The following is an 18132-nucleotide window of genomic DNA, read 5'->3' as shown; positions in this document are numbered from 1 at the left end:
TAGTTTAGTTTAGTTCCAAAACAACGAACGTGCCTGGTAAATAAAGCTTTCCCGAACAATTTTAATGCATGCACTTCGATATGCCTTGTGGCTCAGCCTTCAGGTAAAGGTCCCCGGGGTCACTGAGGAGTCTGCTCAGGAGCGATGGCACAAATAACACGGGCAGGCGTTTCTGGGTGGCTCTGGCAGTGTGGAAACGGATTTAGTGCCAATATAGACAGACACCTATCAAGTACGAGGGCTGCAGGGAATGCAGTCATTATGTCCTGCAAACGTGCATCCCCACGAGGTCTCCCCATGAGGACTGGGGTGCAGCTTCGTGTGTGAGGCCCTGGGTTCCATCTCAAGAGCCCTAACAAACACCCTCTTAAGCATTCACATGCAGAAAGGAGGTGGAGTTTGAGGATGGGTTTAAAAAGGGCAAAATACTGAGGTAGACAGTAAAGGTTTAACAATGAGCTTGCAGAGACAAAGTCTAGGATGAAACTCCCCTCCCCGCCCACGCACGGTTTCCTCCACCGCCTTCCCATCCGTGTTTCACAACGCTCGCCGTCATCTGACGTGTTTTTATGTTTGTAGTTTCATTAAGATGTAAATTCCATGAGGTTGTGGAGTTTTGTCTTGTATTTGCCTCCTTTGCACAGTGTAAGTGTTCAGAGAATATTAACGATGACAAAACAAACAGCGTGGCAGGGAAGGGTCAGCTCCGTCCTGCCGCGCAGCCGAGGGTGCGCTCCCAAATCCCAGGAGCCTCACAGCGAGCATTCACCAGTGTCAGTGTCACAGTTCCAAAGGAACCAACTCAAGAAAGAAAGAAAGAAAAGAAAAGAAAAGAAACTCAAATTTTTCTTAAATTGTAACTTTATTTGGAACAGGAGAATTTTCCTTACATAAAGTTGACATTATTAAACACGAAGGACAAACTATTTAAAAAGCGACATTTTACTTTGGAAGGTTCTTCCTGTAGTGGTTTTCTGTCAGCCTATCTCTTTCATCATTAAGAAAATTTGCTTTATAAATAAATACAGTCTCAGTTACTCTGTTGTAAGGAAATCAACTGCCTAGACTACTATCTGCCCTGGCTATCTTCCATTAGAAGACTGCCAGGTCTTTTTAAATTCACATCAGATGAGTGTGTTTAAGAAATTGCTAATACCGATTACTGTGATGCTTGTCCCGTTTTTCTTTTAATGATTTCCGTAAGATGGCCCTCGTAATTATAGAAATGCACAGTACATTTGGTTGGAAATTGTAAAACTTAATCACATATATTAAACAAGTTGCTATGGTATGCTTAAATGACATAAGACAATTAGTATGTCAAAAATTTTCTCATAAACATATTGCTTTTGGTCATACACTGAGCTAAAACAAAGCCTGCATTGCTTTTCTTCTCTCCTAAATGGCACAAGACAATGGCTTAGCGGTAGGAAACGCTATTTCACAAGACAAATGGTACCCATTCACTCCACCAGGGCCCACATCCGCACTCAAGAAGACATTTTACTTCCTCAGACAAGTGTTTCCCGATTATACTCAATTGTTTGTAAGCCCACAAGAGGGTGTCACAGTGTCACTTTTTAAAAATAAGTGATGTGTCTCCAAAGTTGTTTGAAGGTTACTTTTCTACCTACTTGAATCTTGCAGTGCTCAAACTGGGTGAGGGTTGGTAATTGATGTAATTAGTCAATAGAATTGATTACCAAAGGTGACCAATCATACCCTAAAAGGTTTACTGGAAATGTAGCTTCATGGAAGTGCTTGCTGGCTGTGTGTCGAGGCACAGCAGTACCCCTCAGGGCACCGCCGAGCTTCCGGGTTGAAAATGAGGGCCACCCGCACCACTTCTGGCACCCCAGGAAACCTTCCCACAGCAATGAGGTATAGACCCGGAGAGATGCAGGCACATGTGTCACTCCTGCTCGTGTCTTGCACTTCGTTTTATAATTCGAAGGTAATTAAAATATATATGTAACTGATAAAATTTTACATTCACTTAAAAAATGGTCACTATTTCCTTCTGTACTACATAGCTTGTGTCCACAATTTGTCTTTTACCTATTTTCGGGGAAACATAAAGATTACTTATAGAATTTAGTAGTTCTTTGGAATCAGATTGTTTCCTGCCTTCCAGTTTTCTCAAGTGCACACCGTGTGAACAGATGTGCTGGAAAGCTGTTTGCTGGTAAACAAACAAAAGGAAAGGAAGAATGTAGTGTTCCCTGAATGTAGGCTCTGCGACAGTTTTAGGAAAACAATTTTAAGATGTGTAATCATAAAGTAACTAGGTTTTTTGATATAAAAAAAGCCAAGACCTAGGTACAGACTAGAGTGCAGAGTATGGTATTGCCAACCCATCTGCATCTCTAAAGGATATTTACAATCTAAAACCCGCTTTCCAGAAAGCTAGGCAAAGTTTCAGCTTAGTTTACTTTTTATATATAATATAGACAGAGAAAATAAATATTAACCTCACAGTAAAGGACTCATCTCTGAAAACACATAGTCTGTTGCTTTAGATAACAAATTAAGACAATACAGAACGAATTCACTTCAGTTGTGCTTACACATATAGTTTGGGAAGCTTTGCGGCCAGCTTGTTAACAGGAAAGTGTTACCGTCACATCCACATTGCTTCTGAGCTTTTCTCATGCCCCTCAGGACCGTAGTGGCTGCTCAAATATGCATTACTCCCTGATTTTAGGTAGGAGCCCTTTGGAAGTCATGGTAACTTGCTCAGGCTGCAACATATTCATACATTAAGACGATCGTCTGCCAACCTGCTAGGCTGAAACATGGAAGTGTCTCTATTCACCTGCACCTACCATTTTAACTGTCAAATCTGATTACTTCATGTGACTTGCCTTGCTGCATCCTGGAACCTGGAAACCAAAGGAGTTGTCAGGGCCCTGGGATATGAGTCAGAACACTGTTAAGATCACGACTGCATTCGCTTCTGCCTGGAAGGGAACCGTGACACAGGCAGGTATGTCTTGCAGCGAGGGACACGAGTGAACCTTCTCTCCTTTCTCTGTTTCCAAACTAGCTTTGTCATCTGTAAAAGTGCTGTAAACATTCCTCTCAACGGAACAGCCTCTGCCAACAAATAGAGTTCTCGCTCTTGAAAGAAACTTTGAGTTCAAATGTGGCACACTGTGGACATGAATGCGTGGCAACCGTGACTTCCTGGGTAAGTGGGTCCCCTGCCCTACGTGTTTTCTGCTCCCCAAAACATCCTGAGAATTTATATAGGACATAAGATTATTCTGGAGCTGCTGCTAGCCAGGTCTGGTGAACTAAGCTGAGCACAAAATTCCATGTCGGTTATTAGAATAAAAAAATGTTCTCCTGCTTTGAAACTTTCACTGGGTTATGCAAGAGCATAAATTTAACTGACTGTGTTAACCTTTATGTTGAAATCTTTTGATGTAAAAACTTTCCTTTTGTGAGTATTTAGACAATTGGACTTCAAAAACGAAAGAAAACAGAATGAGTCAGCTTAGTAGATTAAAGTTGGTTTTCACTTAGATATCTGCAGCCACATTCAAGGGTCCGGTGAATCTTGTAAAACATTTATAGTGTTCTTTGTTCCAGGAAACAAAAATAAAACAAAGTGGATGATACAACAGTATTTTTAGAATAGCACAGTGGGTATCAAAAAAGTGACACAATACTAGGAGAAGCAAAGGGCTCCTTTCTTAAAGTCTGTCCAAGAAAGCCTAAGCACCTACCGAGCCACATTAACAATGTAACCACACAGTGATATTTGCACGTACCCCTTTGTCTCGTAGCCTTAAATTTCATCCTTGTTGCAATACTGTATCAATATTATTACATTTTGCAAAATCTGTATAAAATATTATCTGGAACTCCAAAGGAAAAATCACTTAATCTTTAAAAAGTTCGTTACAAAGTTGACAGTATAAAACGCTAAAACATAATCCATATATACAAAATGCTGTTGTTTAAGAAAATAATGAGACCTAGTTTTAGAATAAAATAATTTTATACCAAAAGAGGGCATTGCATTCAAATCAATATTTAAAAAAACCTTAAAAAAGAATATTGAAATGTCTCAGCCCAGGAGAATAACCATAAAGCTCTGGTTTGCTTCTACATCATCCACATGTTTTTTGCAGGTCAACACCAGTCAGCCGAGGGACAGTATCCTGCTGTCCGCCATGAAAGACCCTTGTTGCTGGGATAGTCACCGCCGAGACGGGTACTTGGAAGCCCAGTCTGTCCGGCCGTGCACTGGCTGGGCGGCTGGAGGCCGGGGTTTCAAGCCAGGGGTGCTTCTTGGCTGAGTGTGGAAGAAAGGTCGCCCAGGAAGGGGTCTCACGGCCTTCAGGGAAGAATAGCCTGCAACAGAAGAGACAGGGTGGCCTGATTGACAGGGGACCTAAGCAAGCCAGGCATAGGTAAATGAATCGTGGTGACAAAAACATCTTACCCCCTTCTTCTTATCCTTTCCTACTTAGTGCCTGTATCAACCAACCACCACTCTCACCCCAGCTAGAATCCTACTTGCAACCTGTTCCCACATGGTCTAACAACAACGAGCAGGTTGGATGAGCCTGTGGCTGACAGGTCAAGGTTCTCCTCTGCCTCAATCCTTTCAGCAGCTCCTGTCAGAGTCAGCCGAGAAGCCTGCATACAGGGGCCTCAGACACAACCCCAGGTCTCTCGCCACTCCACCTCCTCTTGTAACTCCTGTCTCACTCGAGCCCCTCCTGCATGCTAACCCCCTTGCCATTTCTTAGCGCCGTGAGGCCTGCCTGCCCCGGAGCCTGTGCGCTGCAGAAGCCACATCTAGAACAGTCTCCCCCACACCAACTGCACGATCACTTGCCCCCTTCAGAGCTCTCCTCAATGACTCCTTTGCAGTGAGCTATTCTTTGGCTTTTCTGGCTAAAATCACAATCTGTAGCTCACACTCCAACCCCCACAAGTGCTACCTTCCTCCTGGTTTATTTTTTTCTTAACACTTATGAGCATCTGACGCTGCTTTAACTCCATCATCATCTGTACAGAGCAAGCTTTCCCAGGGAAGTGTTCTGTCTGTCTTGTGCACTGACAGATTCTGGGTAGATGCCTGAAGAGAGCAACTGTTTGGTGTGAGGTGTCTAGCTGCCCCCCTAAAGTCTCTTCCAGCACAGGTGGGGCTTTTTCAGAGGTAGCTGGATCTAGAGTGTGTGACACTGGGATTGATTTACAGTGCAGGATCAAGGGCACTAGGATAGAGGGTATGAATGCTACCTGCCCTAAGTAGCTCCAATAAAATGAAAGGGATAGAAAGAACTGTGGTTCCCCTTGTAGGTTTTGCTGTCTTCTGTTTGCCACAAACTGTTTCTTTGCAGTTCCTTTCTGCCAAGTCACTCTGCCTTTGAGCCTGCTAATTCTGGACTGAAACCTCTACAAACTGTGAGCCAAATAAACCTTTCCTCCCTGAACTCTGGGTGTCGAGTATGTTGTCTCAGCAGTGAAAAAACTAAGACCTTCAGGAACTGCTGAATCAAATTCAAGAATAATTAGACACAGAACTTACCAGGGGGAGGGTCTGGAATAGGTGCCAAGTGTACCCTCGGCAGAGCAGAACCAATTTCTTTTTTCAGAAAGGAAGGGATGTAATTGCCAGTCAGTCCACTAGAACTTGTAGAGCTGGAACCAACTGCTTCGAAAAAACAAAAGCTCGTGTTACACAGAAACACTCACGTGACACAAAGCGGGAGACAGGAGGGTAGCGCGGACCAATAAAGAATTAAGTTTTCACATTTAGGGAAAATAAACGAAGTACGATGGAAGCAGTGCATCTTGAGTAAAGCATCCCCTGCCACTCCGCCAGAAGCGGGGGAGGGCAAAGACGGCTGCCAAGCAGAGGGCTGCTTGTTAAATTACAGAAAGGATATCTGACATTTTGGTTTCTGTAACAGTAAGTTTAGCCTGTTCTGATGCTTTTTCTGCTTCATAACACAGAATATATTTTACATCAGCATATACAAACACTGAAGTATGACTAAACATGATCCCTTTAGCCGTCCTCTTATTGGTCAACACACAGATCACCTTAATTATTTAGGTATTCTAAGTATACACTAAATATTCTTGCTGCTAATCAGAAAAATGAACAGTTAGTAAAAATACTAAATACATATACTGTTTGCATCATTTTCAGCTGCGAGTGTGCTAAGAGCAGGAACTCTAAGGTACCCATTTGGGGTCCTGGGAGGCCGGTGGTGTTACAGCAGACAGCACGGAGCCCATCAGGACTGGGCAGGGCAGTAGGTATCTATAAGGCTTCTTAGTTGTTTTTTCCCTTGTTTTTAGAGACAGGTTCTTCTATGTAGTGTAGGCTGGCCTTGAACTCACTGGGTAACCCAGGCTGGCCTCAAACGCCCAGCAAACCTCCTGCCTCAGCCTCCTGAGTGCTGGGATCACAGGTGTGCACCAGCACACCTGGTAACGCTCCTTGTAAGGCTTAAAGCTATGCAAGGAATAATGAGGAATGGTTACACCTGGCCGCTCTACAAGAGAAGCTGCATCTGCAACAGTGGGCATCTGCTGTCTTCGGAGGGTCTGAGTGCGGCTGCGCAGTGAGAAGGGGGCTTAGCACTCCTGTGGGAGGAATCACGGTCGTTGGGGAACGCTGTCCAGCTTTGGTGAATAAAGAATCAGGGAGACAAAAAGTAGCACAAGGGGAAAAACGCAGAATCCACAAACATGGGGAAAGATAAGGAATTTCATTAGTAAAAAGACCTGCAGGTTTAAACCACAAGAAGCTGCCACCGTGCAGCCATCAGGTTAGCACAGGGTTAGTCTCGACATGACTGAGTGGCATCGGATGGCATGCAGCTCCTACGGCCTGCCGGGCAGCCTCTGCCAACAGCTGTGAAGCTGAACAGGTGCTCACCCTTTTAAAAAAATTTTATTTTATTTTATTTTTTTCAGGTGGGCACCCTTTAACCGAAAACGCTTATTCACTGCAGAAACCCTTGCAAAGCAATAGGGACGCAGTAATGTGCACTTCAGTCCCCTGTCTGATAGCGGAAATTGTAAACAACTCACGTGACTGTCAAGAAGAGGAGGAAATAAATTATTATTATTATTTATTTATTTTGGTACTGAGGATTGAACTCGTGACCTTGCATGCGCCTGCCTCGCAAGCACTAAATCCCCCTAAATTATGATCTAGTATACATAATAAATTATGACATCATACAGTTGATATTATTAGATATATTGTGTTATATAATCTATGTGACATCCATAATCCCTACATACATACTTATTAAAATGAATGGTCATCCAGGAATAGGTTCATATAATTTTAAAACATGCCAAACCACACTATAATTTGATACACACTTTTAAAGAACCCATGAGAAGAGTAAACACCCAAACAGGACTGAGGCAGAGTGGGGGAGCCAGATCCTGAACTTCATGTATGTTTGCAGGTTTGACTTAAGCGAGGTGGTGGGAACATGGGTGTCCACGTACCATTTCTTGCTTTGTATTCCTTAAGATAAATGAGGTCTAACGGACAGGGGTGGGAAAGTAAAGGCCAGGCCCCCGCCTGACCTCTCGGAAGGGGATGCAGCCACGGCAGACAGATCTCCAGTGCCACACTGATCAGCCCAGAGGGCTGTTGATCAAACAGTGGGCTGGGCCTGCTCGTCTCCAAACAGGGGTCCTCAGGCCCAGGGCTAGGCTGGGTCATCATGCAGAGTCCCAGCTGGAGCAAAGAAGACAGAGCCAAGTCCATCTCCACCTCGGAAGGCGATGCCTGCAGCACCCTGGGACCTTGGTGGCCAACCCCGGACTCTCAGACCAGGAGGGGCACTCTGCAGTGGTTCTGGCAGGTTTGCCCAGGGCCTGTGGCCAGGCAGGGGAGGACAGGGTGTGTCATCACACCAGAAAGGCCCTGAACCCCTCGAGGTAGCCACAGAATTTGATTTTTGCCATTTTGGAGTTAATAATCATTACGTACCTGAATTTATTTTGCTGATTACTGATACTGTCCCAGAAGACTTTCCAGACAAGCCAGAACTGGACCATGAATTCGATGGAAGAAAGTCCTTCCCTGGATTTGGGAGCACGCCGTTTCTTATGTTTATTCCTAATAGAGAAAAAAAATGATTTAAAAATTCAAAATTAAACAGGAAAATGGATAGAAAAAAAATCTTGTACATAGACACACTGAGACATAATTCAGCCTTAAATGAAGGCCTTACAACTTGCCACACCTGAGGCTGAAGGGTGTGGTGCTAAATGAAATCATCAGACAGAGAAAAATGCTGCAGGATCTCATTTACTTGTGGAGTCAAAAAGGAAAAAAAATCAAATACACAGAGACTGGCAAGTGACAGACAGTTGTCAGGAGCAGCGGTGTGAGGGATGGGGGAGGGAGGCAATGACATAGATGACACAGATGAAGGATACAAAGTAGCCAATGTGCACAAAGGATGAATGCAATGGTCTACCGAGGACCACAGCAATAAAACTGTATCATACATGGAACCTGCTAAACGACAGTTTTGGGCTGCTCTTGTCATAAAATCAGAAAAAGGGGTAAAACTGCATGAACCAATGGTATGTTAATTTGCCACTGTAGTAAATTTTTACTATGTATATATAACCCATAAATTACACCCATTAATATAGGCAATAACGCTTGCTTAAAATGCAAAATACCCACTTAATCTTGTACTAGACTTCAGAGATGGAATTAACACACATTCCAGGTAGTTGAGAACTGCCTGTGGTTCCAAAATCAAAGCAAAACCAGTGATGGTACTACGCCACACACGGCAGATACCGCCCTTGGAGCTGGTGGGCACTCTGGCTTGGGCGCGGCCTGAGAGGCCCCTTGTGTGGCAGCCTTAGGGACACCTGCCAGCTTCAGGCTGAGAGTTGCTGCTCCTGGGCATTCTACTCCTCCCTGCCCACTTCCCTCTGTGCCTCGCCCAGGTCCTGTTCCACTCCGGCCCCATCTCCACCCCTTGGCTTGCAGCTCCTCTTTCTGACCCATTTTCTCACCTGACCATGCCTACTCTTGCTGTCCTGTGCAGAGGTCTGTGTCTGTATCAACCGCCCTCGCCACCTCCATGCCCTCCTATCCCAGGACTACCCTGCACTGCTGTGTGGACCTCAGCCTGGTCCAACACTACCTCCAGACAAACCACTTCCTTCAAATGCCCAAGTTCCCACTTGTCAGGACTGAGGCTGTTTTCCGAACCCGAAGCCCATATTCTCCTTCCATCTTTCTTCTTTCCCTACAGCCAAACAAAAACTCTGCAAATCTACGCCCTGCTCCTTCTTGTCTTTGGTCATGGTAGCTCCTACATCCCTGGACCCTTCTATTCCTGCCATCTGGTTTCCCTTTTTCCACGACATTCCTGAAGACATCAGGTCAGTCTTGGAGACCAAGTGCCAACCTGATGACACCTGACAGCAAATCCCAGTTTCTAACGAGCTGGTGAGGACTGACAATGTGAGAAGACCCGCTCTGCCCCTCCTCAGCTCGCTCCCCCAGCCTGTGAGGCCAATCCTCTGGGGGGCAAGCAGCCAGAGCTCTCTGCCCTCCAGCTCTAATACACACACAGATAAGTCAGCTACCCCTCCAGCGAAACCCTTCTGGAGCTCTCTCTGCTCATCCCACAGAATTCCAAAGCTCTTCCAAGGTCCCAAGGTGCCTGCTGCTGCAGCCTGCTGGCTCTTTGCTCGGACGCCCGGGCACGCGGTCTCCCTTGCCTGCTGTGCTCTCCCTCCAGCTCTGTGCACAACTGCTCTTCTCATGCTCTGGGGCCCAGCTCAGTGCCACTTGCTGAGCGGTCTCCTCACCAGTGATTACTGCTGGCCTGTGTCTCCTAGCACTAGAAGATCAACTGTGCTATGAGTGCTGTGTCTGCAGGGCTGCTACGGAGGCCGGAGGACAGAGGACCCTAGGGGTGAGCAGCTTGGGGCCCCCTGGCTGTCCTGATCACCATGATGCACACTGCAGAGGCTCCACACATGTTAACTGACCGAGCTGGCTTATGAGTGCATGCCTGGCCAACACTGTCAGCCTGGAATACAGAGAATCTGCAGAAAGGCTTGGCACCACTGAGCTATTGCACGGCATGGTGTGCAACCCTACAGGGTTCCTGCCTGGCCACTGCTCCTGGACCAGGTCTCGTGGTGAGGCTTCTCACAGGCTGCCTAGTTCTTGCCCTTGCTCCTTCCTCAGTCTGAACTGTTTTACACCATTTTTTTCAAACTAAGAGGACTTTATAAGCTAAGAAATGTATGGCCTGGGCTTCAGCAAATATTTCTGCATTCACAGTGAAGTAATCACATCATTGGCAGCCAATGGACCCACAGCTGGAAGGGCTGTGGCCAAGAGGGCTTCATGTCTGGGTCCGCAGCCCTAATGTGGGCTCTGAGATCAGTGACTATGAGACGGCACCTGGATGGAGAGTTGAGGGGTTTGGGGTGCACTGGACCACATGACACTGCCCAGTACCTGGCGGTTCTGAGTTGTGCCAAGGACACTGCCGATAGTGGTGGGGCTCATGCCCAGTGCATCTGCACCCACAGGAGCCTTGCACTACCCTTGCCGCCTTCTAGGTGACCCTGGCATGTGAGGTATATGGAAGCCACCAATGTCCAGTTCTGGCCCTGGCAGCCGTGCACCCGGGAACTTGGTGTAGGTGCAGATGCAGGTGGCTGCTGCCCCCTTGGTCCACTATGGCATGTTCCTGGGGGTCCCAGCTGACTACCTGGCACTTGGAGCCTTGCCCAAACTTGAAGCCAAGTCCCTTCAGCAAGCTCTGGGGTGCCTCACCCATAGTTTCACAGCTGTAGCTGGCTACTTGCCCAGTCTGCCCCACAGCTTGCGGGGCCTTGGGGTTGTGGCCTGCTGGTCCAGCCCGGCAGCTGCGGCCTTGTGTTATGTCCGCCTCCCTCACTGCAGCCTTTTCTCCAGCGGGCCTGCTCCTCCAGCTCCCGTCTGGAACTCCGTCTCGGAGTGAGCGTGAGCTCAGTGAGAGGCTGCTGGGAAGAAACCCACTGTGGGGCCAAGGCCAGAGGAGGCCTGAACTGTAGGATCAAAGGTTCAGGCAGCAGCTGGGGGGTCCCGAAGGTGTTAACTGGGTGCCTTCGCTACACACCCAAAGCCAGAAGTAGAACAAGCTTTCCGGAGTGCTGGGCCAATATCTGCAAAATGTGTGGGAGTTCTGATGTCTTCATTCTGCTTTCAAGTCAAAGTGAGGTAAATCAACTTTCACAGTAACTTCTGAAATTATACTTTTCCACTTTGAGGCAAAATGTTCTGCCATTTTCAATTTGTTAGAATCCTATTAAAAATAATCAAGAGCTAAGGAAAATTACCCCCAGTGAACAAAAGTTTATCCAACCAAGATCCTGGAGGTTTGAACACGGAGTAACCAGAGTGACCTTCATGAATGTGACCGATTTCACTTGTGCTGTGAATCTATCAGGAATCTCTTGGGAGAAAGGCAATTTAACATGAAGGAGACATTTTGGCAAGTATTTTAAAAGTCCCCTGGGCCTCAAGTATGATGAAAGGGCAACGAATGGCTGGCACCAGTAGTTTGATTCTGTGTATTTTAATTTTTTTTCCTTTTTCCTTTTTATCGGTACCGGGGATCGAACTCACGACTGCCTGCTTGCAAGGCAGGCGCTTATGCCGCTGAGCTAAATCCCCGGCCCCTGAGTATTTTAATTTCTTAAAGCTATGGTTTACTTGAGTTGCTTCTGTGTCCTGCTTCTGAATCTGTGGTTTTCATACCTGACTGAGCCATTCAGCACAGCAAGTGAATTCTGATGTAATTTCACGACTTTTTTCCCTGTGGATATTCAGAAGCAGCTCTTTTTAAGTGAAAGTTCTAAACAAGCAAAGGATAATGTATGCTTTAAAAACCATTTGAAAGGCAGGCATGGATTCCAATGTGAGTTCGAGGCCAGCCAAAGCAGCATAGCAAGTTCAAGGGCAGCCTGAAGTACATAGCGAGACCCTGTCTCAAAAAATCAAAAGAGAAACTTTTTGAGAGCAGACAGCTCAGCACTGGGGAGGCTGAAGCAGGAGAATGGCCACAACTTCCAGTCCAGCCTGGGCCACAAAGTGTGTTCAAGACCAGCCTGAACTGCAAAACCTGTCTCAAAAAACAAAACAAAAGGCAAGCAAGCAAGCAGGTAGTTTATCCTAAATAGCAAATGCTAGGGTTACTGTTCAGTGATCTCCGATGGGTGGCTTGACATCTCTGGACCGTTGTTCCTGCCTGAAAATTGTGCAGGCTCGTGGATAATGCCAGGATATCCCAGTGTATCTTGGCACAGTACAATCATACTGGCACTTTTTCTGTTGAAAGACTGTGGAATCTAAGTGCTAAACCAACTTTTTAATGTCGTATCATGGTACTATTCTGCTTTTGCACATCATGTGATACCCTGGTTGTATCGAATGTTTTTTGTGGCACGGGATAGTGTGGCCTCCTCACCCTTGAATGTATAGAGTGAGGTCTTTGAAATTACCAACAACCATTCCTGCAATGTTGTGATTTAAGCAGTGAAATAAACAGTCACATCTTTTAATCTTGCAAAAATAAAAATAAACAACTGGGGCAGGAGCCAGTATGGCCACCCCATTTCTGGACAGGAGTCATGTAGCAGGGCGCATCTTTTGGGGCTGGGAAGAAATGCAGATTTCGTGAGCAATAGGAAGTTCCGGAAGAGTCTTACCTGGGGGGTGAACTAATATTATCTTAACCTGTGCACTGAGCAAGCACAAGAACTAATCTGGAAATATCTGCCTTCCAAAACAGAACTTTTAGGACTTTGTGGCTCTAAGGGCTAAGAGCAGTGCCCAGCTGAAAGGCCAGTCGGTAACATTACCGGGCAGGTATCGCGAGTGCTGCAGGTAATGCTGCTTGGCTGCGGACCTCAGGGTGGGCGTGTCTCGCCGCGGGTACGAGGTCTGCGTGGGGGCGCTACTTCCGGTACCCACAGGTTCGGAGGGCTTCAGGTCCAAAATGCTCTCAAATCTGCACCAAGAGAACACGGCTGAAGTCACCATATCTTCAGAAAGGTCCTGGACCTCACACCCCGACCTGGCCGGTGAAGCGCACACTTGCCTGCAGAGAGCATCGTCACTCTGTCGCTTCTTGCTTTTCAGGTCGATCCTGCTGAGGGACGGACTGAAGTCCAAGTCATCCAGGTCGGTCCAGTCATCCGAATCCTTAGTGGACCTGGAAATAAGGCCCCACCTTCTCCTGCTCTTTGGCTTGATCTCACCGTTTTTGTGCTCCAGGCCAGCTAGGATTTTCTGGGTACACCAATAGAGAGAGGAAGAAGCAATGCATTAATGGAGCTCCGCACGAGGCATCCTCTTAGTAGGAGAAAGGAGCCTAGCGCACCCCATTCTCCAGGGTGTACCCCTCACGTGAAGAGGCAGCTGTGGAGACCCCATCCCCTGACCTCCTGCTCTCGCCCACCCTCGCTGGCATCGTGGAGTGTACCTGGCCATATAAGCCAGGACCTAAAAAAGATACGAGTCTTCTTACACACCCAAAGATGGCTGGTTCTCATCTGGGCCCCATCCCTGAAGGGTTAACATGATTTTCCACTGCTACGACAGAGATGGGAGCGAGGACAGACAGCCGGCCATCTGGTTCACTCACAGAGACCAAGGCGCACAACGCCATCTCTGCCTTCCCAGTAGAGCTGGACACAGTCTAACTGCGACAGCAGGACACTGCCCAGCACGGAAGTGTGGGTGGGCATGAAGCACACGGTCCGGGGAACAGCACCCACAATGTGCCGGCTGGGATCCCACAGTCAGTCAGCACCCGCCGACAGAAAGAGGCTTTTAAATTCTCTTTTTGTTTTTTGTTTTCTGCTGTACTAGGCATTACACCCAGTGCCTTGGCACGCAATGACATTCTAGCCTCGGGTCTTACTAAGTCACTGCATTGTCCAAGCTGGGCTTGAATATGTGACCCTCTTGCCTCAGCCTCCCAGAGTGCTAGGTGGCAGAGTCAGACCCTTCAGACAGCATCACAAAGCTGTAACAGCCATAATCTCTTGTCGGGTTATTTTTCTATTTAACCCAACACTCATCGTTTCCTTTTGAAAACCAGCCCAAGAATAGAAAGACCTGGCCTCACCCAATAGCCCAGGGTTAATGTGGATGCCCAGCAGCAATATGAACAGCAGCCTGTAACTATTAGTTACAGACGGGTTACCTTGTGGTTTTCAAAATAGCTTCGCCAGTGCTGCAATCTCTGATCCTCAAGAACAACCTGTCTGGGCAAGATGTGTATTGTGACCCTTTTACAGATGATGACAGTGTCAGCAGGGGTTAATGGACAGCGACTGACCATGAGTTCAGAATACGTGCCCCAGACTTTTCTAACCTCAAGGGCTGACTCACGCAGTCGCCCACATAATCACATCAGGGGATGCTAACACCCTTTATCCCCATCATACAGTCGAGGGAAGAAGAATGCAGAAGCCACAGACTGGCTCAGTCACTGAGCCACTGAAGGGCGGAGCTGAGGTTTGAGACAATGGCAATCTGGCCACAAAGCTCAGCTGTGACCCCTGCCCCACAGACAGACGGAACGAGAGCTTGAATTTAGACCTAACCCTAGCATCTTTCCACAGCACTCCAGCATTGCACAGACAAATGGATTCCATGTGGACCTTTTTACTGAAAAGGAAATATTCGACATAATATGTGTGGTCAGAAGATGCACGAGCCAGACCCAGAGCCTGCAGGTCAGTCTCCACACTCACCGGCTGAGGGTTCTTGTTGTGGAGGGACGGGAGAAGCAGTGGGCTTGGCTTGTCCTCCTGAACATGGCTCGGGTGATCTGTCCTGGAGGCCTCTGCTTTGTAGGGGTACAGGAGATGCTGAGGGGCCTGGCCGGCGTGATGCTGCCGGGAAGAAATTCGTGCATGTGGCTTGGCTGGGGGCTGGGCAGGAGGGACCGGCTTGATGTGTGGGGGTGGGCCCGTCTTTTCTGGGACATCCTTCTGTGGCTTTCCTGAGTCCTGCAGATTCTGGGCGGTGATGCCCAGCAGGTGTCCAATCTGGAAGTAGGGATACCTAAGAGCCTGGAACGACAAATGAGGGTGGGGCCGAAGTCAGCAAGGGAGTACGCCCGCCCCATCACTGAGCTCTCTGCGGACCAGTTATCACTAAGGACTTAACCCAAGCCAGCTACAAGACAGCATCCCGACTCAGCAACACCCTGTGACTTTCCTCACCTAGCACATTGTCACGTTCACACACTGGTTGCAACACTGAAAATTATTTGGGTAAAGCAGTCAGCTGCGTTGCTATTACTTTCCTTATTCTGAGAAGCCTGCTGGCCCAGCACAGACCCAGCTTTGTGACTCACTTGCTATGTGTCTTAAATATAGGTCACCCTTCTACGTCCACAGAGAGTAATATATAACAAAAATGCCAAACACAATGATACTGGAAGACACTGAAAAGCAAGAATGAAATAAGAGGGTATATATGTGTTCGTTCACCCCAGAAGTGTGACCAGTATATAATTAACACGCTACAGGTAAGCCTTCCCTACCATGATGAGGGTTAGTCCAGTTGTTTTGGATAATCAGGTTTTCTGGTGACGCAGAGATAAATCCTAAGGCTTACGGTTTATAGTTTTTTCTGGAACATTTTCTGTATTCCCATGTCTTTTTAGAGTCACTGAAAAATAACAGCTTAACTTATAACATTATAACTTAATGAGTTATACATAGGTCATGTTTGTAAGTATAGATACAGGGGTGAATAATGTGGGGTCCCAGACAGAGTCCTTGATTTCAGCATCTAACTTGCAAAGCTTTCTCTGCAGTCCCAGGAATTTGTGCAAGTCTAGAATGATACAATATTTTTAGATTTTCTGACACTATTTATAAAAACATTATTTGCTTGGTTGCCTGTTACAGAATCTTTTTGTTCTCACCTCTCATGTGCATCCTTTAAGGATTCATCAGAAATCTTCCTTTCTGCCCTGAAAGCATCAGCGAATTTCATTATCAGAAGTGCGTTTCTGAGAGTTTTCTAACTCTCTTGAGCCGGCTACAGCCTCATGGCAGATTCACTTCTTTGAATCTTTGAAAAAGGCTTTTCTGCATTTCTTCATTATTCCTCCAACTAGCATCTCTCCAGCTACTGTAAATTCTCCCTCACATTTGCACCTCGTTCATACGGTGCCTCCACTTTCAGTAGCCAAATAACCTTCCTTGATCAGAACTGGTCACTTATTTGATCCACTGACAATCATCCATGAGAGCCGGATACACCCAGTACAGAGGAGGCCTGCAGGAGGCTGGAGGGCTGGAAGAGCCCCGAGCACACTGTGCCTGTCTAGGTGCGTTTGGTAACCTCAGGCAGAGGGCCTGGGGCAGGAACTCGGTCAGAAGCCCCGCATCTGTAGCACTGTAGCTGGTTGCACTATCTGTACCAGCCACTGGGGCAAATCACTTAGCTCACTTACACTCTCTGGGCTTCTGCTTCTTACCTATAGAAATGAAGACAAAAATATCTGTCTCATGGGTTCTTCACCAGGTCAAAAGCCCATAAAACATAATAGAGCCATCCGTAAGATATAAAGTGCTATAAAATACAGTGGTTAGGCTGGCTCTCCTCCTGTCACTCCAGGTCATCCACACAACGAGCACGCTCAACCTGACAAGGTAAGAAGTCACCTTTCCACAACCAGTGCCAGCTTGTGATCCAACTGCTGTAAGACCACTGTTCTAACACAGACTACTACAGATTCACGTAATCTTCACTCATGGAGAATGCATTTAAAAACATTCTCCAAAGACAACTCTGTTAATTTTCATTTCTATATATATGATGATCTATCATACAAATTGTGTATTAATTTTTTTGGGGGGGGTTTTGAAGCGAAACCTTGAACTCATGGCAATCTTGCCTCAGCCTCCCGAGTGCCAGGATTACAGTGTGCACCACCACAACCAGCTGTATATTAACTTTTAAAAGCAACTACATTGTTTAACCTTAGCTACTTGAATGTTATACAATAAGTATCAAAGTTCTTTAACTTCTTTAAAGAAGGCAAGACATATTAGGGTAGCAATTTTGGATTTACCACTGGCTTGTTTTGAAATTGTTTGTTGCATTCATTGTTTTGTTTTTAATGTTTCTATTCTGTTCTGTTTGATTTTTACTATGTCCAAAGTTATCTGCAACTACTTTGAAGATAAAGGAGACATTATGGTCACTATTGTTGATTTTGTAGTCTTTTGAAGTCCTGCATCTCTTACACTGGTTTGTTTTGATTGGTTTTATCCTCTTAAAAAAAAGTTCTTTAACTTCTTGTCCCATATATATTTCCCATGTATTTTATAAAATTTATTCTGGTTAGATATGAACTTCCACAGAAATGAAGTAAAGGAAACTGGACAGAAACCTGGCTAGCTGTTGGCCGTTTCTTAGGGTCCCACTGGAGCATGTCTCTCAGGAGCTGAATGGCTTCGCTGCTAGCATTTGGAATCAGGGTCTTTAAATTATTGGGAATGCACTGGGGCCAGCGGAAGTTCATCGCACTTGAAAGTTGGTAGCCCTCCGGCCAGTCCGTCTGAAAGAAAAAAAGACAGCAGTCCTGCTAAACCTCTCGCTGGGCCTCTCACAGGCCTCCTGTGTGTCTCTGTGGAAAGGCAGCGCTGCACTCCCTCCCAGGGCTCACCCCAGCAGCAATGTATCCGCGGAGACGCGGGACTGTGTTCGTGAGGAGACCTCAGAGGGTGCGAAACAGGAAGCCAGCAGAAAAGATACCGGATGTGTCACCAACTTGTTTTATAAACCTCCTATCAGATGGTCTACCTCTTGCGATTTTAGGGTGAAAGCAAATTAGTATTTCCCCAACTGTGTTTGGGCAGATGTTTTAGAAACCATTAATGAGATATTTTTTGGAAGAAAACAAAATAAAACACTTGTTTCTGCTCAAATAAACTTCCAGACCTCTCTATATATCCTACTAGATCCCAACTTCATGATTCAAAATACACAGAAGAGCCAGCAGGAAAGCAAGCGGGCCCAGTCCCGAGCGCCCACTCTGCATCCACCGAGGCGGGCACTAACGGACCACA

The 18132-nt window shown here is 46.5% G+C and overlaps 1 protein-coding gene and 1 long non-coding RNA gene across 5 annotated transcripts in view; one reads left to right on the top strand and one right to left on the bottom strand.

The window, feature by feature from the left end:
- Positions 1 to 843: 843 nt before the first annotated feature.
- Positions 844 to 18132, bottom strand: part of Cilk1 (ciliogenesis associated kinase 1) — a 37640-nt gene continuing 20351 nt past the window's right edge. The window contains exons 7-14 of one of the 4 annotated variants that reach the window (XM_063253833.1): positions 17454 to 17621; positions 14794 to 15114; positions 14241 to 14297; positions 13131 to 13321; positions 12892 to 13040; positions 7988 to 8116; positions 5549 to 5674; positions 844 to 4362 (exon numbers count right to left, since the gene is read on the bottom strand). In XM_063253833.1, the coding sequence (XP_063109903.1) occupies positions 4208 to 4362; positions 5549 to 5674; positions 7988 to 8116; positions 12892 to 13040; positions 13131 to 13321; positions 14241 to 14297; positions 14794 to 15114; positions 17454 to 17621 (1296 nt within the window). In that variant the 3' untranslated portion in view covers positions 844 to 4207. The remainder of the gene's footprint in view (positions 4363 to 5548; positions 5675 to 7987; positions 8117 to 12891; positions 13041 to 13130; positions 13322 to 14240; positions 14298 to 14793; positions 15115 to 17453; positions 17622 to 18132) is intronic. The other 3 variants (XM_063253834.1, XM_063253835.1, XM_063253836.1) reach the window with 3 other exon arrangements.
- On the top strand, positions 1972 to 5453 carry LOC134477028 (uncharacterized). The gene is made up of 2 exons (XR_010048916.1): positions 1972 to 3190; positions 4140 to 5453. It is a non-coding gene; the product is annotated as an uncharacterized LOC134477028 (long non-coding RNA).

The sequence above is a fragment of the Cavia porcellus genome, unplaced genomic scaffold (assembly GCF_034190915.1).
Source record: "Cavia porcellus strain 051 isolate PalLab524CR breed Dunkin Hartley unplaced genomic scaffold, mCavPor4.1 scaffold_7, whole genome shotgun sequence".
Lineage (NCBI taxonomy): Eukaryota > Metazoa > Chordata > Mammalia > Rodentia > Caviidae > Cavia > Cavia porcellus.
This window is presented reverse-complemented; position numbering and strand designations above follow the sequence as displayed.